The sequence below is a fragment of the Ascaphus truei genome, unplaced genomic scaffold (assembly GCF_040206685.1).
Source record: "Ascaphus truei isolate aAscTru1 unplaced genomic scaffold, aAscTru1.hap1 HAP1_SCAFFOLD_262, whole genome shotgun sequence".
Taxonomy (NCBI): Eukaryota; Metazoa; Chordata; class Amphibia; order Anura; family Ascaphidae; genus Ascaphus; species Ascaphus truei.
Window position 1 is genome coordinate 333,024 of NW_027455557.1, and position 14,836 is coordinate 347,859.

The window sequence follows — 14,836 nt, forward strand, 5'->3', positions numbered from 1 at the left end:
GGGGAGAGACGGGAGGAGAAAGAGAGATATGAGGGGAGAGAGAGATGGGGGTTGAGAGAGGGGGGATGGAGAGAGACAGGGAGAGAGATGGGGAGAGAGAGATGGGGGGTTGAGAGAGAGGAGGGAGAGAGATTGGCTGAGAGAGATGGGAAGAGAGAGATACAGCGAGATAGATGTGGTGGAGAGAATGAGATGAGGGAGAGAGAGATGGGCAGAGAGAGAGAGAGAGACGGGGGAGAGAGAGATGGGGGAAGAGAGAGAAGGGGAGAGAGACAGGGAAAGACATGTGGGAGAGAGACATGGGGGGAGAGAGAGATGGTGGAAAGAGAGACGGGGAGAGAGGTGGCGGGAGAGAGAGAGAGAGAGAGAGAGAGAGAGAGAGAGAGAGAGAGAGAGAGAGAGAGAGAGAGAGAGAATGGGGAAAGAGAGAGAGAGAGAATGGGGAAAGAGAGAGATGGGGAAAGAGATAAGGGAGAGAGAGATAGGGAAAGAGATACGGGAGAGAGCGATACAGGGGAGAGAGAGACGGGGTGAGAGAGAGAGAGAGAGAGAGAGATGGGAGGAGAGAGAGCGATGGGGGGAGAGAGCGATGGGGGGAGAGAGCGATGGGGGGGAGAGAGCAATGGGGAGAGAGACGGAGAGAGATAGAGAAAGAGAGAGAGTCAGGGGAGAAAGAGAGAGAGGGGGGGGGAGAGAGACGGGTTGCGAGAGAGACGGGGAAATCGAGAGAGACAGGGAAGAGAGATGGGGAGAGAGCGAGACGGGGGAGGGAGAGAGTGAGACGGGGGAGGGAGAAAGCGAGATGGGGGAGGGAGAGAGCGAGACGGGGGAGGGAGAGAGCGAGACGGGGGAGGGAGAGAGCGAGACGGGGGAGGGAGAGAGCGAGACGGGGGAGGGAGAGAGCGAGACGGGGGAGGGAGAGAGCGAGACGGGGAAGGGAGAGAGCGAGACGGGGGAGGGAGAGAGCGAGACGGTTGAGGGAGAGAGCGAGACGGTTGAGGGAGAGAGCGAGACGGTTGAGAGAGAGAGCGAGACGGGGGAGGGAGAGAGCGAGACAAGGGAGGGAGAGAGCGAGACGGGGGAGGAAGAGAGCAAGACGGGGGAGGAAGAGAGCAAGATGGGAGGAAGAGAGCGAGACGGGAGGAAGAGAGCGAGACGGGAGGAAGAGAACGAGACGGGAGGAAGAGAGCGAGACGGGAGGAAGAGAGCGAGACGGGAGGAAGAGAGCAAGACAGGGAGGGAGAGAGTGAGATGGGGGAGGGAGAGAGAGACATGGGGGAAAGAGAGAGACATGAGGGAGAGAGAGATGGGAGAGAGAGACAGGGTTTCGTGAGAGAGACGGGGCGAGAGAGAGACGGAGAGAGAGACAGGGAGAGATAGATGGGGAGAGATAGATGGGGGGAGAGAGACAGCAAGAGAGAGAAGGGAGGGAGAGAGACGGGAGAGAGAGATGGGGAGAGAGAGAGATTGGGAAAGAGAGATACATTGGAAAGAGCGAGCCAGGGGGGCAGAGAGAGAAAGAGATAGAGATGGGGGAGGGAGAGAGAGAGATGGGGAGATAGAGAGATTGGGAAAGAGAGAGACGTTGGAGAGAGCGAGCCGTGGTGGAGAGAGAGAGAGACAGTGGAGAGGGACAGAAGTGGAGAGAGAGACAGGGAGAGAGAGAGGTGGCGGGAGAGAGAGAGAGAGAGAGAGAATGGGGAGAGAGAGAGATGGGGAAAGAGATAAGGGAGAGAGAGATAGGGAAAGAGATATGGGAGAGAGCGATACAGGGGAGAGAGAGAGACGAGGTGAGAAAGAGAGAGAGACATGGGGAGAAAGAGAGAGATGGGAGGAGAGATTGTGATGGGGAGGAGAGAGCGATGGGGAGAGAGAAGGGGAGAGAGAGAGAGAGAGAGTCAGGGGGAGAGAGAGAGACAGGGAGAAAGAGTGTCAGGGGAGAAAGAGAGAGAGATGGGGTAGAGAGAGATACGGGAGAGAGAGAGAGGGGGGGAGGGAGAGAGAGATGAGAGAGAAAGTGAGTGAAATGGGGGGGAGAGAGTGCGAGATGGGGTAGAGAGAAATGAGAGAGAAAATGAGTGAAATGGGGGGGGAGAGAGTGCTAGGTGGGGGAGAGAGAGATGGGGAGGGAGAGAGTGATACGGGGAGAGAGAGACAGGGGAGAGAGACAGATGTGGTGAGAGATAGAGAGATGGGGAGAGAGAGACGGGGAGAGCGAGATGGGGAGTGAGAAAGAGATACAGGGCAGAGATAGAGAGATATAGATGGGGGAGAAAGAGACAGTAGGAGAGAGTGACAGTAGGAGAGAGATAGAGACTGGAGGATTGAGAGAGACAGGGGGAGAGAGAGAGATGGAGGGAGAAAGAGATGGGGGGAGAGAGAGAGTGAGAGAAAGGGGCATAGAGATAGAGGCTCAGTGGCAGATAGAGAGAGGCAGGCAGAGGCAAACAGTTTCATACAGAAGGGGAGAGCAATGGAAGGGGAGAGAGAGCAAGGGAGAGACAGCAAGGCAGAGATCAAGAGTACAAAGTGGAGAGAAAGAAGACAGACAGAGGAAGAGAGAGGAAGAGAGAGAAGACAAAACACATAAATAGATAGATAGATAGATAGATAGATAGATAGATAGATAGATAGATAGATAGATAGAGAGACAGAGAGATAGAGAGAGCAAGGAAGAGAGAGAGATAACAAGGGAGAGTGCAATGGAGAGAGATCAGGGGAGAGTGTAATGGAGAGAGAGCAGGGGAGAGAGAGAAGAAAAGGCAGACATGGACAGAGAGAAAGAGCAAGGAAGAGAGAGAGTAATGTAGAGATGGAGAGAGAGCAAGGGAGAGAGAAGAAAAGTGAAAGAAAGTGCAAGAGAGAGAGAGATGGTGGAGAAAGAGAGAGAGAGAGACGGGGGAGAGATACGGGGTTGGGGGGGAGATGGGGAAAAAGGAGAAATCCAGGCAGGAAAAGAGGGAGAGATAAAAAGGGGAAGAGCCCCCTCCTTTCGAATGAAAGCCTCTTCCCTGAGGCTGCGTCTCCCCTTCTGTTTTCCAGAGAGAATCCGTCTGCAGAGAAATGAGAAACGTAGCAGCATCCGCAGCAGCCGTAATAATAAAGCTCCGGAAACTCTCCGGGGAGCCATGGGGGAATTATACCATGCCACCCCACTGCAGCACCTGATCACAGCCCTATAAATCCCACAGCTTGTGCGGGAAGTCTTCAGACATCCAGAGCATTGATCAAGGGAGTGAAGAAAGGAGGGAGAGTGGAAGAGGGGGATTAAGAGAGAAAGGGAGAGACAGGAAGCGGGGGAAAGCCTGAGAGGTAGAGGAGAAAGGTGAGAATAGGAAGAAGCAGAGTAAAGATGAAAGAGGAGGAACAGAAAGAGGGTGAGAAGAAAAATGAGAGAATGACAGCACTAGAAAGGGGGAGATAGAGAGAGGAGGAACAGAGGGAAAGAAGGAGGGGCCGCAAGGGAAGACAGAAAGAGGGAGGGAGACACAAGAACAGGGAGAGAAAAAAAGGGAATGAAGCAGGATTGATGAAGGGAAAATCAAAAAGACAGAGGGAGAGAGAGAGCGTGAAACAGGGAGAGGGAGGGGGTAGCGAAAGAAAGGGAAGGTGAGAGAGAGAGGAATGTAGCTACTGCTGGTTTGGGAAGCTGTCCAGTGCTGACTCGCTGGAAGTCTCGGAGGAGGAAGAGGAGCTGTCCAGTGCTGAATCGCTGGACGTCTCGGAGGAGGAAGAGGAGCTGTCCAGTGCTGAATCGCTGGACGTTTTACAGGAAGAGGAGCTGTCCAGTGCTGAATCGCTGGGCGTCTCGGAGGAGGAAGAGGAGCTGTCCAGTGCTGAAGTATCCAGACCTCATGGTACCCAGCAGAGGCTGCCCTGAGTCAGAGGGTTGGGGCGGCATCTTTGTCCCTCCGCAGGCAGAGTACCTCGGACCGGGCACTCGTCCCTGACAGCAGCACATTTTGCGGAGAGCGGAGGGGGAGCTGCCGATTTATGTCCTTCCTCACCTCCCTCTTCTGCTCTCGTCATTGTTCTTATTCCTGCTTCCATAATCATCCCCTCTCCGCCTCCACCACTCCTCCCTGACCCCTGACCCTGCTCCGACCTCTAGTCTCCAGGGGGGGAAAGGAACAATGCCAAGGTCCTTTCTGGTCAAAAAGGTGAAGGACGTATTCTATTCGGCTGACATTGAGAGCGCGTATGTCAGGCACCGCACGGACTTCAACAAACGCTTCTCTGACAAAGGTAACCCTCCCCCAAAGCTCACACGGGCGGCATGCTGGGGTTTCTCCCTCACGTGTCATTGTTGTCTTCTCTTGTGAGTATTACGCAGCATGTTGCGGGCCCTCTGTACTCTCGGGATTAATGATGTCACACTAACACAGGACACCATCATTAACCGTTTCCTATGAGGTATTGCAGAACCTCTGGGAGAGAAAGGGTTAACAAAATATTAATTCTGAATTCGAGTGAATTCTTCCTGTTCCCGTGATCTTAAACTTGTTGACTCTGCAGAAAGTGCTACAGGTGTAGGGTTATCTTCAGATCATTCTCCCACGTCAATCTGCTGTACACACTGCATAAGAATCCTCTGCATGTGGATATATGTGTGTATTACTTTATATCTCTATGCAAATACTCATTATCTCTATATAGGAATGCACAAATGCACACATGCACAAATGCACACTACTCTATTACAGATACACAGACACACTGCTCTGCGGGTTACACAGACACACTGCTCTGCATGTTACACATACACACTGCTCTGCATGTTACACATACACTGCTCTGCGTGTTACACATACACACTGCTCTGCATGTTACACATACACACTGCTCTGCATGTTACACATACACACTGCTATGCATGTTACAGATACACATTGTTCTGCGTGTTACACGTACACACTTCTCTGCAAGTTACAGATACACACTGCTCTGCATTTTACACATACACACTGCTCTGCATGTTACAGATACACACTGCTCTGCGAGTTCCAGATACACACTGCTCTGCATGTTACACATACACATTGTTCTGCGTGTTACACGTACACACTTCTCTGCAAGTTACAGATACACACTGCTCTGCATTTTACACATACACACTGCTCTGCATGTTACAGATACACACTGCTCTGTGAGTTCCAGATACACACTGCTCTGCATGTTACACATACACATTGTTCTGCGTGTTACACGTACACACTTCTCTACAAGTTACACATACACACTGGTCTGCATTTTACACATACACACTGCTCTGCGTGTTACACACACTGCTCTGCGTGTTACACACACTGCTCTGCATGTTACACACACACTGTTCTGTTTGTGAAAGATACACTACTCTACATGTTACACACAGACATGGCTCTGCATATTACACAAATGGCTCTGCGTCTTACACACATGGCTCACACACAGCTCTGCATGTTACACACACACATGGCTCTGCGTGTTACACACACACAAGGCTGTGTGTTATACACATATACAGATCTGCGTGTTACACACACACGGCTCTACGTGTTACACAGAGATACGGCTCTGCGTGTTACACACACACGGCTCTACGCGTTACAGAAATACACACACTGTTTTGCGTGTTACAGACACACACGGCTCTACATGTTACATAACACACATGGTTCTACGTGTTACACACACACACACACACACACACACACACACACACACACACACACACACACACACACACACACACACACACACACACACACACACACACACACACCTCTGCAGTTTATGTCAGGCCTCTCACAGTCTCTGTTCCCAACACAGAACTAAATTTAGACTTCGGGGGAAGACAGGCAGCGGGGGAGGAGGGGAGGAGGGGAGGAGGGGAGGAGGGGAGGAGGTGAGGATGGGGAGGAGGGGAGGATGGGGAGAATGGGGAGGAAGGGAGGATGGGAGGATGGGGAGAATTGGGAGGAGGGGAGAGGGGTATCATCTGCAGCCCCCCTGCCATCCGCTTCAAGGGCACTGTGTCAGCTCAAGAGGGGGGGAGGGGGGGGATCCTGTCCCAAGATCATTAGACATTCCCCTCTCACTGCTCCCCCCGTCATTGCTGCTCCTTCTCTCTGCCCCCTCTCACTGCTCCCCCCTCACATTGCTCCCCCCCCTCTCACTGCCCCCCCCCCCCCTCTCACTGCCCCCCCGCTCTCACTGTCCCCCCCCCCCCTCTCATTACAAAATCCCTCTTTCCTATGTCACGTGATATTGTTGTAGTGGGTGTTGTGTAGGGGTATGCCACATAGGGGGGGATACAGGGGAGAGGGGGGGTACAGGGGACATGGGGTGATATACAGTACAGCGGGAGACAGGGGAGAAGGGGTGTGATACTGGGGGGGGGGGTTCACTGGTTTGTAAACGCTGACCTTGAGAGATTCAGGTAGAGGGGAGAGGTGTGGGAGAAGGGAGAGGAGGGGGAGAGACAGGAGAAGGAAAAGAGAGAGAGGAGGGAGGGGAGAGGGAAAGAGGAGGGGGAGGGAGAGAGGAAAGAGGAAGAGAGGAGGGGTTGAGGGAGAAATAAGGGGGAGGGTGAGAGGAGGAGGTAGGAATAGAGGAGTGGAGGGAGAGAGGAGGGGATAAGAAGAGAGGAAGGGGAGAAGGAGGGGGAGGAAGAGAGGAGGGGATAGGAAGAGAGGAGGGGGAGAAGGAGCGGGGAGGGTGAGAGGAGGGGATAGGATGAGACAAATTGAGAGGGAGAGAGGAGGGGAGAGGAAAGGGAGATAGGAGGAGAGAGGGAGAGAGAAAGGCAGAAATGCGGGGGGGAGAGGGAGGGGAGGGGAGAGGGAGAGGAGGGGGGAGGGAGAGAGGAAGGCAGAGGGAGAGAGGAAGGAAGGAAGGAGGAGGGAGATAGGAGGGGAGAGAGGAGGGAGGTAGGAGGGGAGGGGGAGAGGAGGGGGAGAGGAGGGGGAGAGGGAGAGGAAAAGAGTGGGTGAGAGAGGAGAGGAGTGGGGAGGGAGAGAGGAGGGAGAGGGATAGAGGAGGGCTGAGAGGGAGGGAGAGAGAAGGGTGTGAGGTAGAGAGGAGAGGGGAGAGGGAGAAATGCAGGGGGAGAGGGAGAGCAGAGGGGGAGAGGTAGGGAGGAGGGGGGAGAGGGAGAAATGCGGGGGAGAGGGAGAAATGCGGGGCAGAGGGAGAAATGTAGAGGGAGAGGCAGAAATGCGGGGGAGAGAGGGAGAGAGGAGGGGGGAGAGGGAGAGGAGGGGGGAGAGGGAGAGAGGAGGGAGGGGGAGTTATGTTACACAGAACTGCTGGAATTTCATTGTTTTGTTATAAAAAAAAAGCCAGTGGCTATTTTGGGAAATGCTGATCTCGCAGAATCTCCGGAGTTAACCCGTTCTGTGCCAGAGAGCCGGTATCAGCGCGGCGAGCGGAGTATCGCAGGTAACATGGTACTGAATATATTAACCCGTTCTGTGCCGGAGAGCCGGTATATCAGTGCAGCGAGCGGAGTATCGCAGGGTAACATGGTACTGAGTATATTAACCCATTCTGTGCCAGAGATCCGGTATATCAGCGCAGCGAGCGGAGCATCGCAGGGTCACATGGTACTAAGTATATTAACCCGTTCTGTGCCAGAGAGCCTGTATATCAGTGCAGCGAGCGGAGCATCGCAGGGTCACATGGTACTAAGTATATTAACCCGTTCTGTGCCAGAGAGCCGGTATATCAGCGCGGCGAGCGGAGTATCGCAGGGTAACATGGTACTGAGTATATTAACCCGTTCTGTGCCAGAGAGCCGGTATATCAGCGCAGCGAGCGGAGTATCGCAGGGTAACGTGGTACTGAGTATATTAACCCGTTCTGTGCCGGAGAGCCGGTATATCAGCGCGGCGAGCGGAGTATCGCAGGGTAACATGGTACTGAGTATATTAACCCGTTCTGTGCCAGAGAGCCAGTATATCAGCGCGGCGAGCGGAGTATCGCAGGGTAACATGGTACTGAGTATATTAACCCGTTCTGTGCCAGAGAGCCGGTATATCAGCGCAGCGAGCGGAGTATAGCAGGGTAACATGGTACTGAGTATATTAACCCGTTCTGTGCCAGAGAGCCGGTATATCAGCGCAGCGAGCGGAGTATCGCAGGGTAACGTGGTACTGAGTATATTAACCAGTTCTGTGCCAGAGAGCCGGTATATCAGCGCAGCGAGCGGAGTATCGCAGGGTAACGTGGTACTGAGTATATTAACCCGTTCTGTGCCAGAGAGCCGGTATATCAGCGCAGCGAGCGGAGTATCGCAGGGTAACATGGTACTGAGTATATTAACCCGTTCTGTGCCAGAGAGCCGGTATATCAGCGCAGCGAGCGGAGTATCGCAGGGTAACGTGGTACTGAGTATATTAACCCGTTCTGTGCCAGAGAGCCGGTATCAGCACGGCGAGCGGAGTATCGCAGGGTAACATGGTACTGAGTATATTAACCCGTTCAGTGCCAGAGAGCCGGTATATCAGCGCGGCGAGCGGAGTATCGCAGGTAACGTGGTACTGAGTATATTAACCCGTTCAGTGCAAGAGAGCCGGTATATCAGCGCAGCGAGCGGAGTATCGCAGGGTAACATGGTACTGAGTATATTAACCCGTTCTGTGCCAGAGAGCCGGTATATCAGCGCAGCGAGCGGAGTATCGCAGGGTAACATGGTACTGAGTATATTAACCCGTTCTGTGCCAGAGAGCCGGTATCAGCGCGGCGAGCGGAGTATCGCAGGGTAACATGGTACTAAGTATATTAACCCGTTCTGTGCCAGAGAGCCGGTATATCAGCGCAGCGAGCGGAGTATCGCAGGGTAACGTGGTACTGAGTATATTAACCCGTTCTGTGCCAGAGAGCCGGTATATCAGCGCAGCGAGCGGAGTATCGCAGGGTAACATGGTACTGAGTATATTAACCCATTCTGTGCCAGAGAGCCGGTATATCAGCGCAGCGAGCGGAGTATCGCAGGGTAACATGGTACTGAGTATATTAACCCATTCTGTGCCAGAGAGCCGGTATATCAGCGCAGCGAGCGGAGTATCGCAGGGTAACATGGTACTGAGTATATTAACCCGTTCTGTGCCAGAGAGCCGGTATATCAGTGCAGCGAGCGGAGTATCGCAGGTAACGTGGTTCTGAGTATATTAACCCGTTCTGTGCCAGAGATCCGGTATATCAGCGCAGCGAGCGGAGTATCGCAGGGTAACATGGTACTGAGTATATTAACCCGTTCTGTGCCAGAGAGCCGGTATATCAGTGCAGCGAGCGGAGTATCGCAGGTAACGTGGTACTGAGTATATTAACCCGTTCAGTGCCAGAGAGCCGGTATATCAGCGCAGCGTGCGGAGTATCGCAGGGTAACATGGTACTGAGTATATTAACCCGTTCTGTGCCAGAGAGCCCGGTATATCAGCGCAGCGAGCGGAGTATCGCAGGGTAACGTGGTACTGAGTATATTAACCCGTTCTGTGCCAGAGATCCTGTATATCAGCGCAGCGAGCGGAGTATCGCAGGGTAACATGGTACTGACTATATTAACCCGTTCTGTGCCAGAGAGCCGGTATATCAGCGCAGCGAGCGGAGTATCACAGGGTAACATGGTACTGAGTATATTAACCCGTTCTGTGCCAGAGAGCCGGTATCAGCGCAGCGAGCGGAGAATCGCAGGGTAACATGGTACTGAGTATGTTAACCCATTCTGTGCCAGAGAGCCCGGTATATCAGCGCAGCGAGCGGAGTATCGCAGGGTAACGTGGTACTGAGTATATTAACCCATTCTGTGCCAGAGAGCCCGGTATATCAGCGCAGCGAGCGGAGTATCGCAGGGTAACATGGTACTGAGTATATTAACCCGTTCTGTGCCAGAGAGCCGGTATACAGTATCAGCGCGGCGAGCGGAGTATCGCAGGGTAACATGGTACTGAATATATTAACCCGTTCTGTGCCAGAGAGCCGGTATATCAGCGCAGCGAGCGGAGTATCGCAGGGTAACATGGTACTGAGTATATTAACCCGTTCTGTGCCGGAGAGCCGGTATCAGCGCGGCGAGCGGAGTATCGCAGGGTAACATGGTACTGAATATATTAACCCATTCTGTGCCGGAGATCCGGTATATCAGCGCGGCGAGCGGAGTATCGCAGGGTAACATGGTACTGAGTATATTAACCCGTTCTGTGCCAGAGAGCCGGTATATCAGCGCAGCGAGCAGAGTATCGCAGGGTAACATGGTACTGAGTATATTAACCCGTTCTGTGCCAGAGAGCCGGTATATCAGCGCAGCGAGCGGAGTATCGCAGGTAACATGGTACTGAGTATATTAACCCGTTCTGTGCCAGAGATCCGGTATATCAGCGCAGCGAGCGGAGTATCGCAGGTCACATGGTACTGAATATATTAACCCGTTCTGTGCCAGAGAGCCCGGTATATCAGCGCAGCGAGCGGAGTATCGCAGGGTAACATCGTACTGAGTATATTAACCCGTTCTGTGCCAGAGAGCCGGTATATCAGCGCGGGGAGCGGAGTATCGCAGGGTAACATGGTACTGAGTATATTAACCCGTTCTGTGCCAGAGAGCCGGTATATCAGTGCGGCGAGCGGAGTATCGCAGGTAACATGGTACTGAGTATATTAACCCGTTCTGTGCCAGAGAGCCGGTATATCAGCGCAGCGAGCGGAGTATCGCAGGGTAACATGGTACTGAGTATATTAACCCGTTCTGTGCCAGAGAGCCGGTATATCAGCGCAGCGTGCGGAGTATCGCAGGGTAACGTGGTTCTGAGTATATTAACCCGTTCTGTGCCAGAGAGCCGGTATATCAGCGCGGCGAGCGGAGTATCGCAGGGTAACGTGGTACTGAGTATATTAACCCGTTCTGTGCCAGAGAGCCGGTATCAGCGCGGCGAGCGGAGTATCGCAGGGTAACATGTTACTGAGTATATTAACCCATTCTGTGCCAGAGAGCCGGTATATCAGCGCAGCGAGCGGAGTATCGCAGGGTAACATGGTACTGAGTATATTAACCCGTTCTGTGCCAGAGATCCGGTATATCAGCGCAGCGAGCGGAGTATCGCAGGGTAACATGGTACTGAGTATATTAACCCATTCTGTGCCAGAGAGCCGGTATATCAGCGCAGCGAGCGGAGTATCGCAGGGTAACATGGTACTGAGTATATTAACCCGTTCTGTGCCAGAGATCCGGTATATCAGCGCAGCGAGTGGAGTATCGCAGGGTAACATGGTACTAAGTATATTAACCCGTTCTGTGCCAGAGAGCCGGTATATCAGTGCAGCGAGCGGAGCATCGCAGGGTCACATGGTACTAAGTATATTAACCCGTTCTGTGCCAGAGAGCCGGTATATCAGCGCGGCGAGCGGAGTATCGCAGGGTAACATGGTACTGAGAATATTAACCCGTTCTGTGCCAGAGAGCCGGTATATCAGTGCAGCGAGCGGATCATCGCAGGGTAACATGGTACTGAGTATATTAACCCGTTCTGTGCCAGAGAGCCAGTATATCAGCGCGGCGAGCGGAGTATCGCAGGGTAACATGGTACTGAGTATATTAACCCATTCGGTGCCAGAGAGCCGGTATATCAGCGCAGCGAGCGGAGTATCGCAGGGTAACATGGTACTGAGTATATTAACCCGTTCTGTGCCAGAGAGCCGGTATATCAGCGCAGCGAGCGGAGTATCGCAGGGTAACGTGGTACTGAGTATATTAACCAGTTCTGTGCCAGAGAGCCGGTATATCAGCGCAGCGAGCGGAGTATCGCAGGGTAACGTGGTACTGAGTATATTAACCCGTTCTGTGCCAGAGAGCCGGTATCAGCACGGCGAGCGGAGTATCGCAGGGTAACATGGTACTGAGTATATTAACCCGTTCAGTGCCAGAGAGCCGGTATATCAGCGCAGCGAGCGGAGTATCGCATTGTAACGTGGTACTGAGTATATTAACCCGTTCTGTGCCAGAGAGCCGGTATATCAGCGCAGCGAGCGGAGTATCGCAGGTAACATGGTACTGAGTATATTAACCCGTTCTGTGCCAGAGATCCGGTATATCAGCGCAGCGAGCGGAGTATCGCAGGTCACATGGTACTGAATATATTAACCCGTTCTGTGCCAGAGAGCCGGTATATCAGCGCGGGGAGCGGAGTATCGCAGGGTAACATGGTACTGAGTATATTAACCCGTTCTGTGCCAGAGAGCCGGTATATCAGTGCGGCGAGCGGAGTATCGCAGGTAACATGGTACTGAGTATATTAACCCGTTCTGTGCCAGAGAGCCGGTATATCAGCGCAGCGAGCGGAGTATCGCAGGGTAACATGGTACTGAGTATATTAACCCGTTCTGTGCCAGAGAGCCGGTATATCAGCGCAGCGTGCGGAGTATCGCAGGGTAACGTGGTTCTGAGTATATTAACCCGTTCTGTGCCAGAGAGCCGGTATATCAGCGCGGCGAGCGGAGTATCGCAGGGTAACGTGGTACTGAGTATATTAACCCGTTCTGTGCCAGAGAGCCGGTATCAGCGCGGCGAGCGGAGTATCGCAGGGTAACATGTTACTGAGTATATTAACCCATTCTGTGCCAGAGAGCCGGTATATCAGAGCAGCGAGCGGAGTATCGCAGGGTAACATGGTACTGAGTATATTAACCCGTTCTGTGCCAGAGATCCGGTATATCAGCGCAGCGAGCGGAGTATCGCAGGGTAACATGGTACTGAGTATATTAACCCATTCTGTGCCAGAGAGCCGGTATATCAGCGCAGCGAGCGGAGTATCGCAGGGTAACATGGTACTGAGTATATTAACCCGTTCTGTGCCAGAGATCCGGTATATCAGCGCAGCGAGCGGAGTATCGCAGGGTAACATGGTACTAAGTATATTAACCCGTTCTGTGCCAGAGAGCCGGTATATCAGTGCAGCGAGCGGAGCATCGCAGGGTCACATGGTACTAAGTATATTAACCCGTTCTGTGCCAGAGAGCCGGTATATCAGCGCGGCGAGCGGAGTATCGCAGGGTAACATGGTACTGAGAATATTAACCCGTTCTGTGCCAGAGAGCCGGTATATCAGTGCAGCGAGCGGATCATCGCAGGGTAACATGGTACTGAGTATATTAACCCGTTCTGTGCCAGAGAGCCGGTATATCAGCGCAGCGAGCGGAGTATCACAGGGTAACATGGTACTGAGTATATTAACCCGTTCTGTGCCAGAGAGCCGGTATATCAGCGCAGCGAGCGGAGTATCGCAGGGTAACATGGTACTGAGTATATTAACCCGTTCTGTGCCAGAGAGCCGGTATATCAGCGCGGCGAGCGGAGTATCGCAGGGTAACATGGTACTGAGTATATTAACCCGTTCTGTGCCAGAGAGCCAGTATATCAGCGCGGCGAGCGGAGTATCGCAGGTCACATGGTACTGAATATATTAACCCGTTCTGTGCCAGAGAGCCAGTATATCAGCGCGGCGAGCGGAGTATCGCAGGGTAACATGGTACTGAGTATATTAACCCGTTCTGTGCCAGAGAGCCGGTATATCAGCGCGGCGAGCGGAGTATCGCAGGGTAACGTGGTACTGAGTATATTAACCAGTTCTGTGCCAGAGAGCCGGTATATCAGCGCAGCGAGCGGAGTATCGCAGGGTAACGTGGTACTGAGTATATTAACCCGTTCTGTGCCAGAGAGCCGGTATCAGCACGGCGAGCGGAGTATCGCAGGGTAACATGGTACTGAGTATATTAACCCGTTCTGTGCCAGAGAGCCGGTATATCAGCGCGGCGAGCGGAGTATCGCAGGGTAACGTGGTACTGAGTATATTAACCAGTTCTGTGCCAGAGAGCCGGTATATCAGCGCAGCGAGCGGAGTATCGCAGGGTAACGTGGTACTGAGTATATTAACCCGTTCTGTGCCAGAGAGCCGGTATCAGCACGGCGAGCGGAGTATCGCAGGGTAACATGGTACTGAGTATATTAACCCGTTCAGTGCCAGAGAGCCGGTATATCAGCGCGGTGAGCGGAGTATCGCAGGGTAACATGTTACTGAGTATATTAACCCATTCTGTGCCAGAGAGCCGGTATATCAGCGCAGCGAGCAGAGTATCGCAGGGTAACGTGGTACTGAGTATATTAACCCGTTCTGTGCCAGAGAGCCGGTATATCAGCGCAACGAGCGGAGTATCGCAGGGTAACATGTTACTGAGTATATTAACCCATTCTGTGCCAGAGAGCCGGTATATCAGCGCAGCGAGCAGAGTATCGCAGGGTAACGTGGTACTGAGTATATTAACCCGTTCTGTGCCAGAGAGCCGGTATATCAGCAAAGCGAGCGGAGTATCGCAGGGTAACATGGTACTGAGTATATTAACCCGTTCTGTGCCAGAGAGCCGGTATATCAGCGCAGCAAGCGGAGTATCGCAGGGTAACGTGGTACTGAGTATATTAACCCGTTCTGTGCCAGAGAGCCGGTATATCAGCTCAGCGAGCGGAGTATCGCAGGGTAACATGGTACTGAGTATATTAACCCGTTCTGTGCCGGAGAGCCGGTATATCAGCGCAGCGAGCGGAGTATCGCAGGGTAACATGTTACTGAGTATATTAACCCATTCTGTGCCAGAGAGCCGGTATATCAGCGCAGCGAGCGGAGTATCGCAGGGTAACATGGTACTGAGTATATTAACCCGTTCTGTGCCAGAGATCCGGTATATCAGCGCAGCGAGCGGAGTATCGCAGGGTAACATGGTACTGAGTATATTAACCCGTTCTGTGCCAGAGAGCCGGTATATCAGTGCAGCGAGCGGAGTATCGCAGGTAACGTGGTACTGAGTATATTAA

At 53.0% G+C, this 14,836-nt stretch overlaps 1 protein-coding gene across 1 annotated transcript in view; it reads left to right on the top strand.

The window, feature by feature from the left end:
- Positions 1-2,997: 2,997 nt before the first annotated feature.
- The window catches only part of SCRT1 (scratch family transcriptional repressor 1), a 94,719-nt gene continuing 82,880 nt past the window's right edge, over positions 2,998-14,836 (top strand). Inside the window, exon 1 of the mRNA XM_075582851.1 lies at positions 2,998-4,245. Within this exon, the coding sequence (XP_075438966.1) occupies positions 4,134-4,245 (112 nt within the window). The 5' untranslated portion in view covers positions 2,998-4,133. The remainder of the gene's footprint in view (positions 4,246-14,836) is intronic.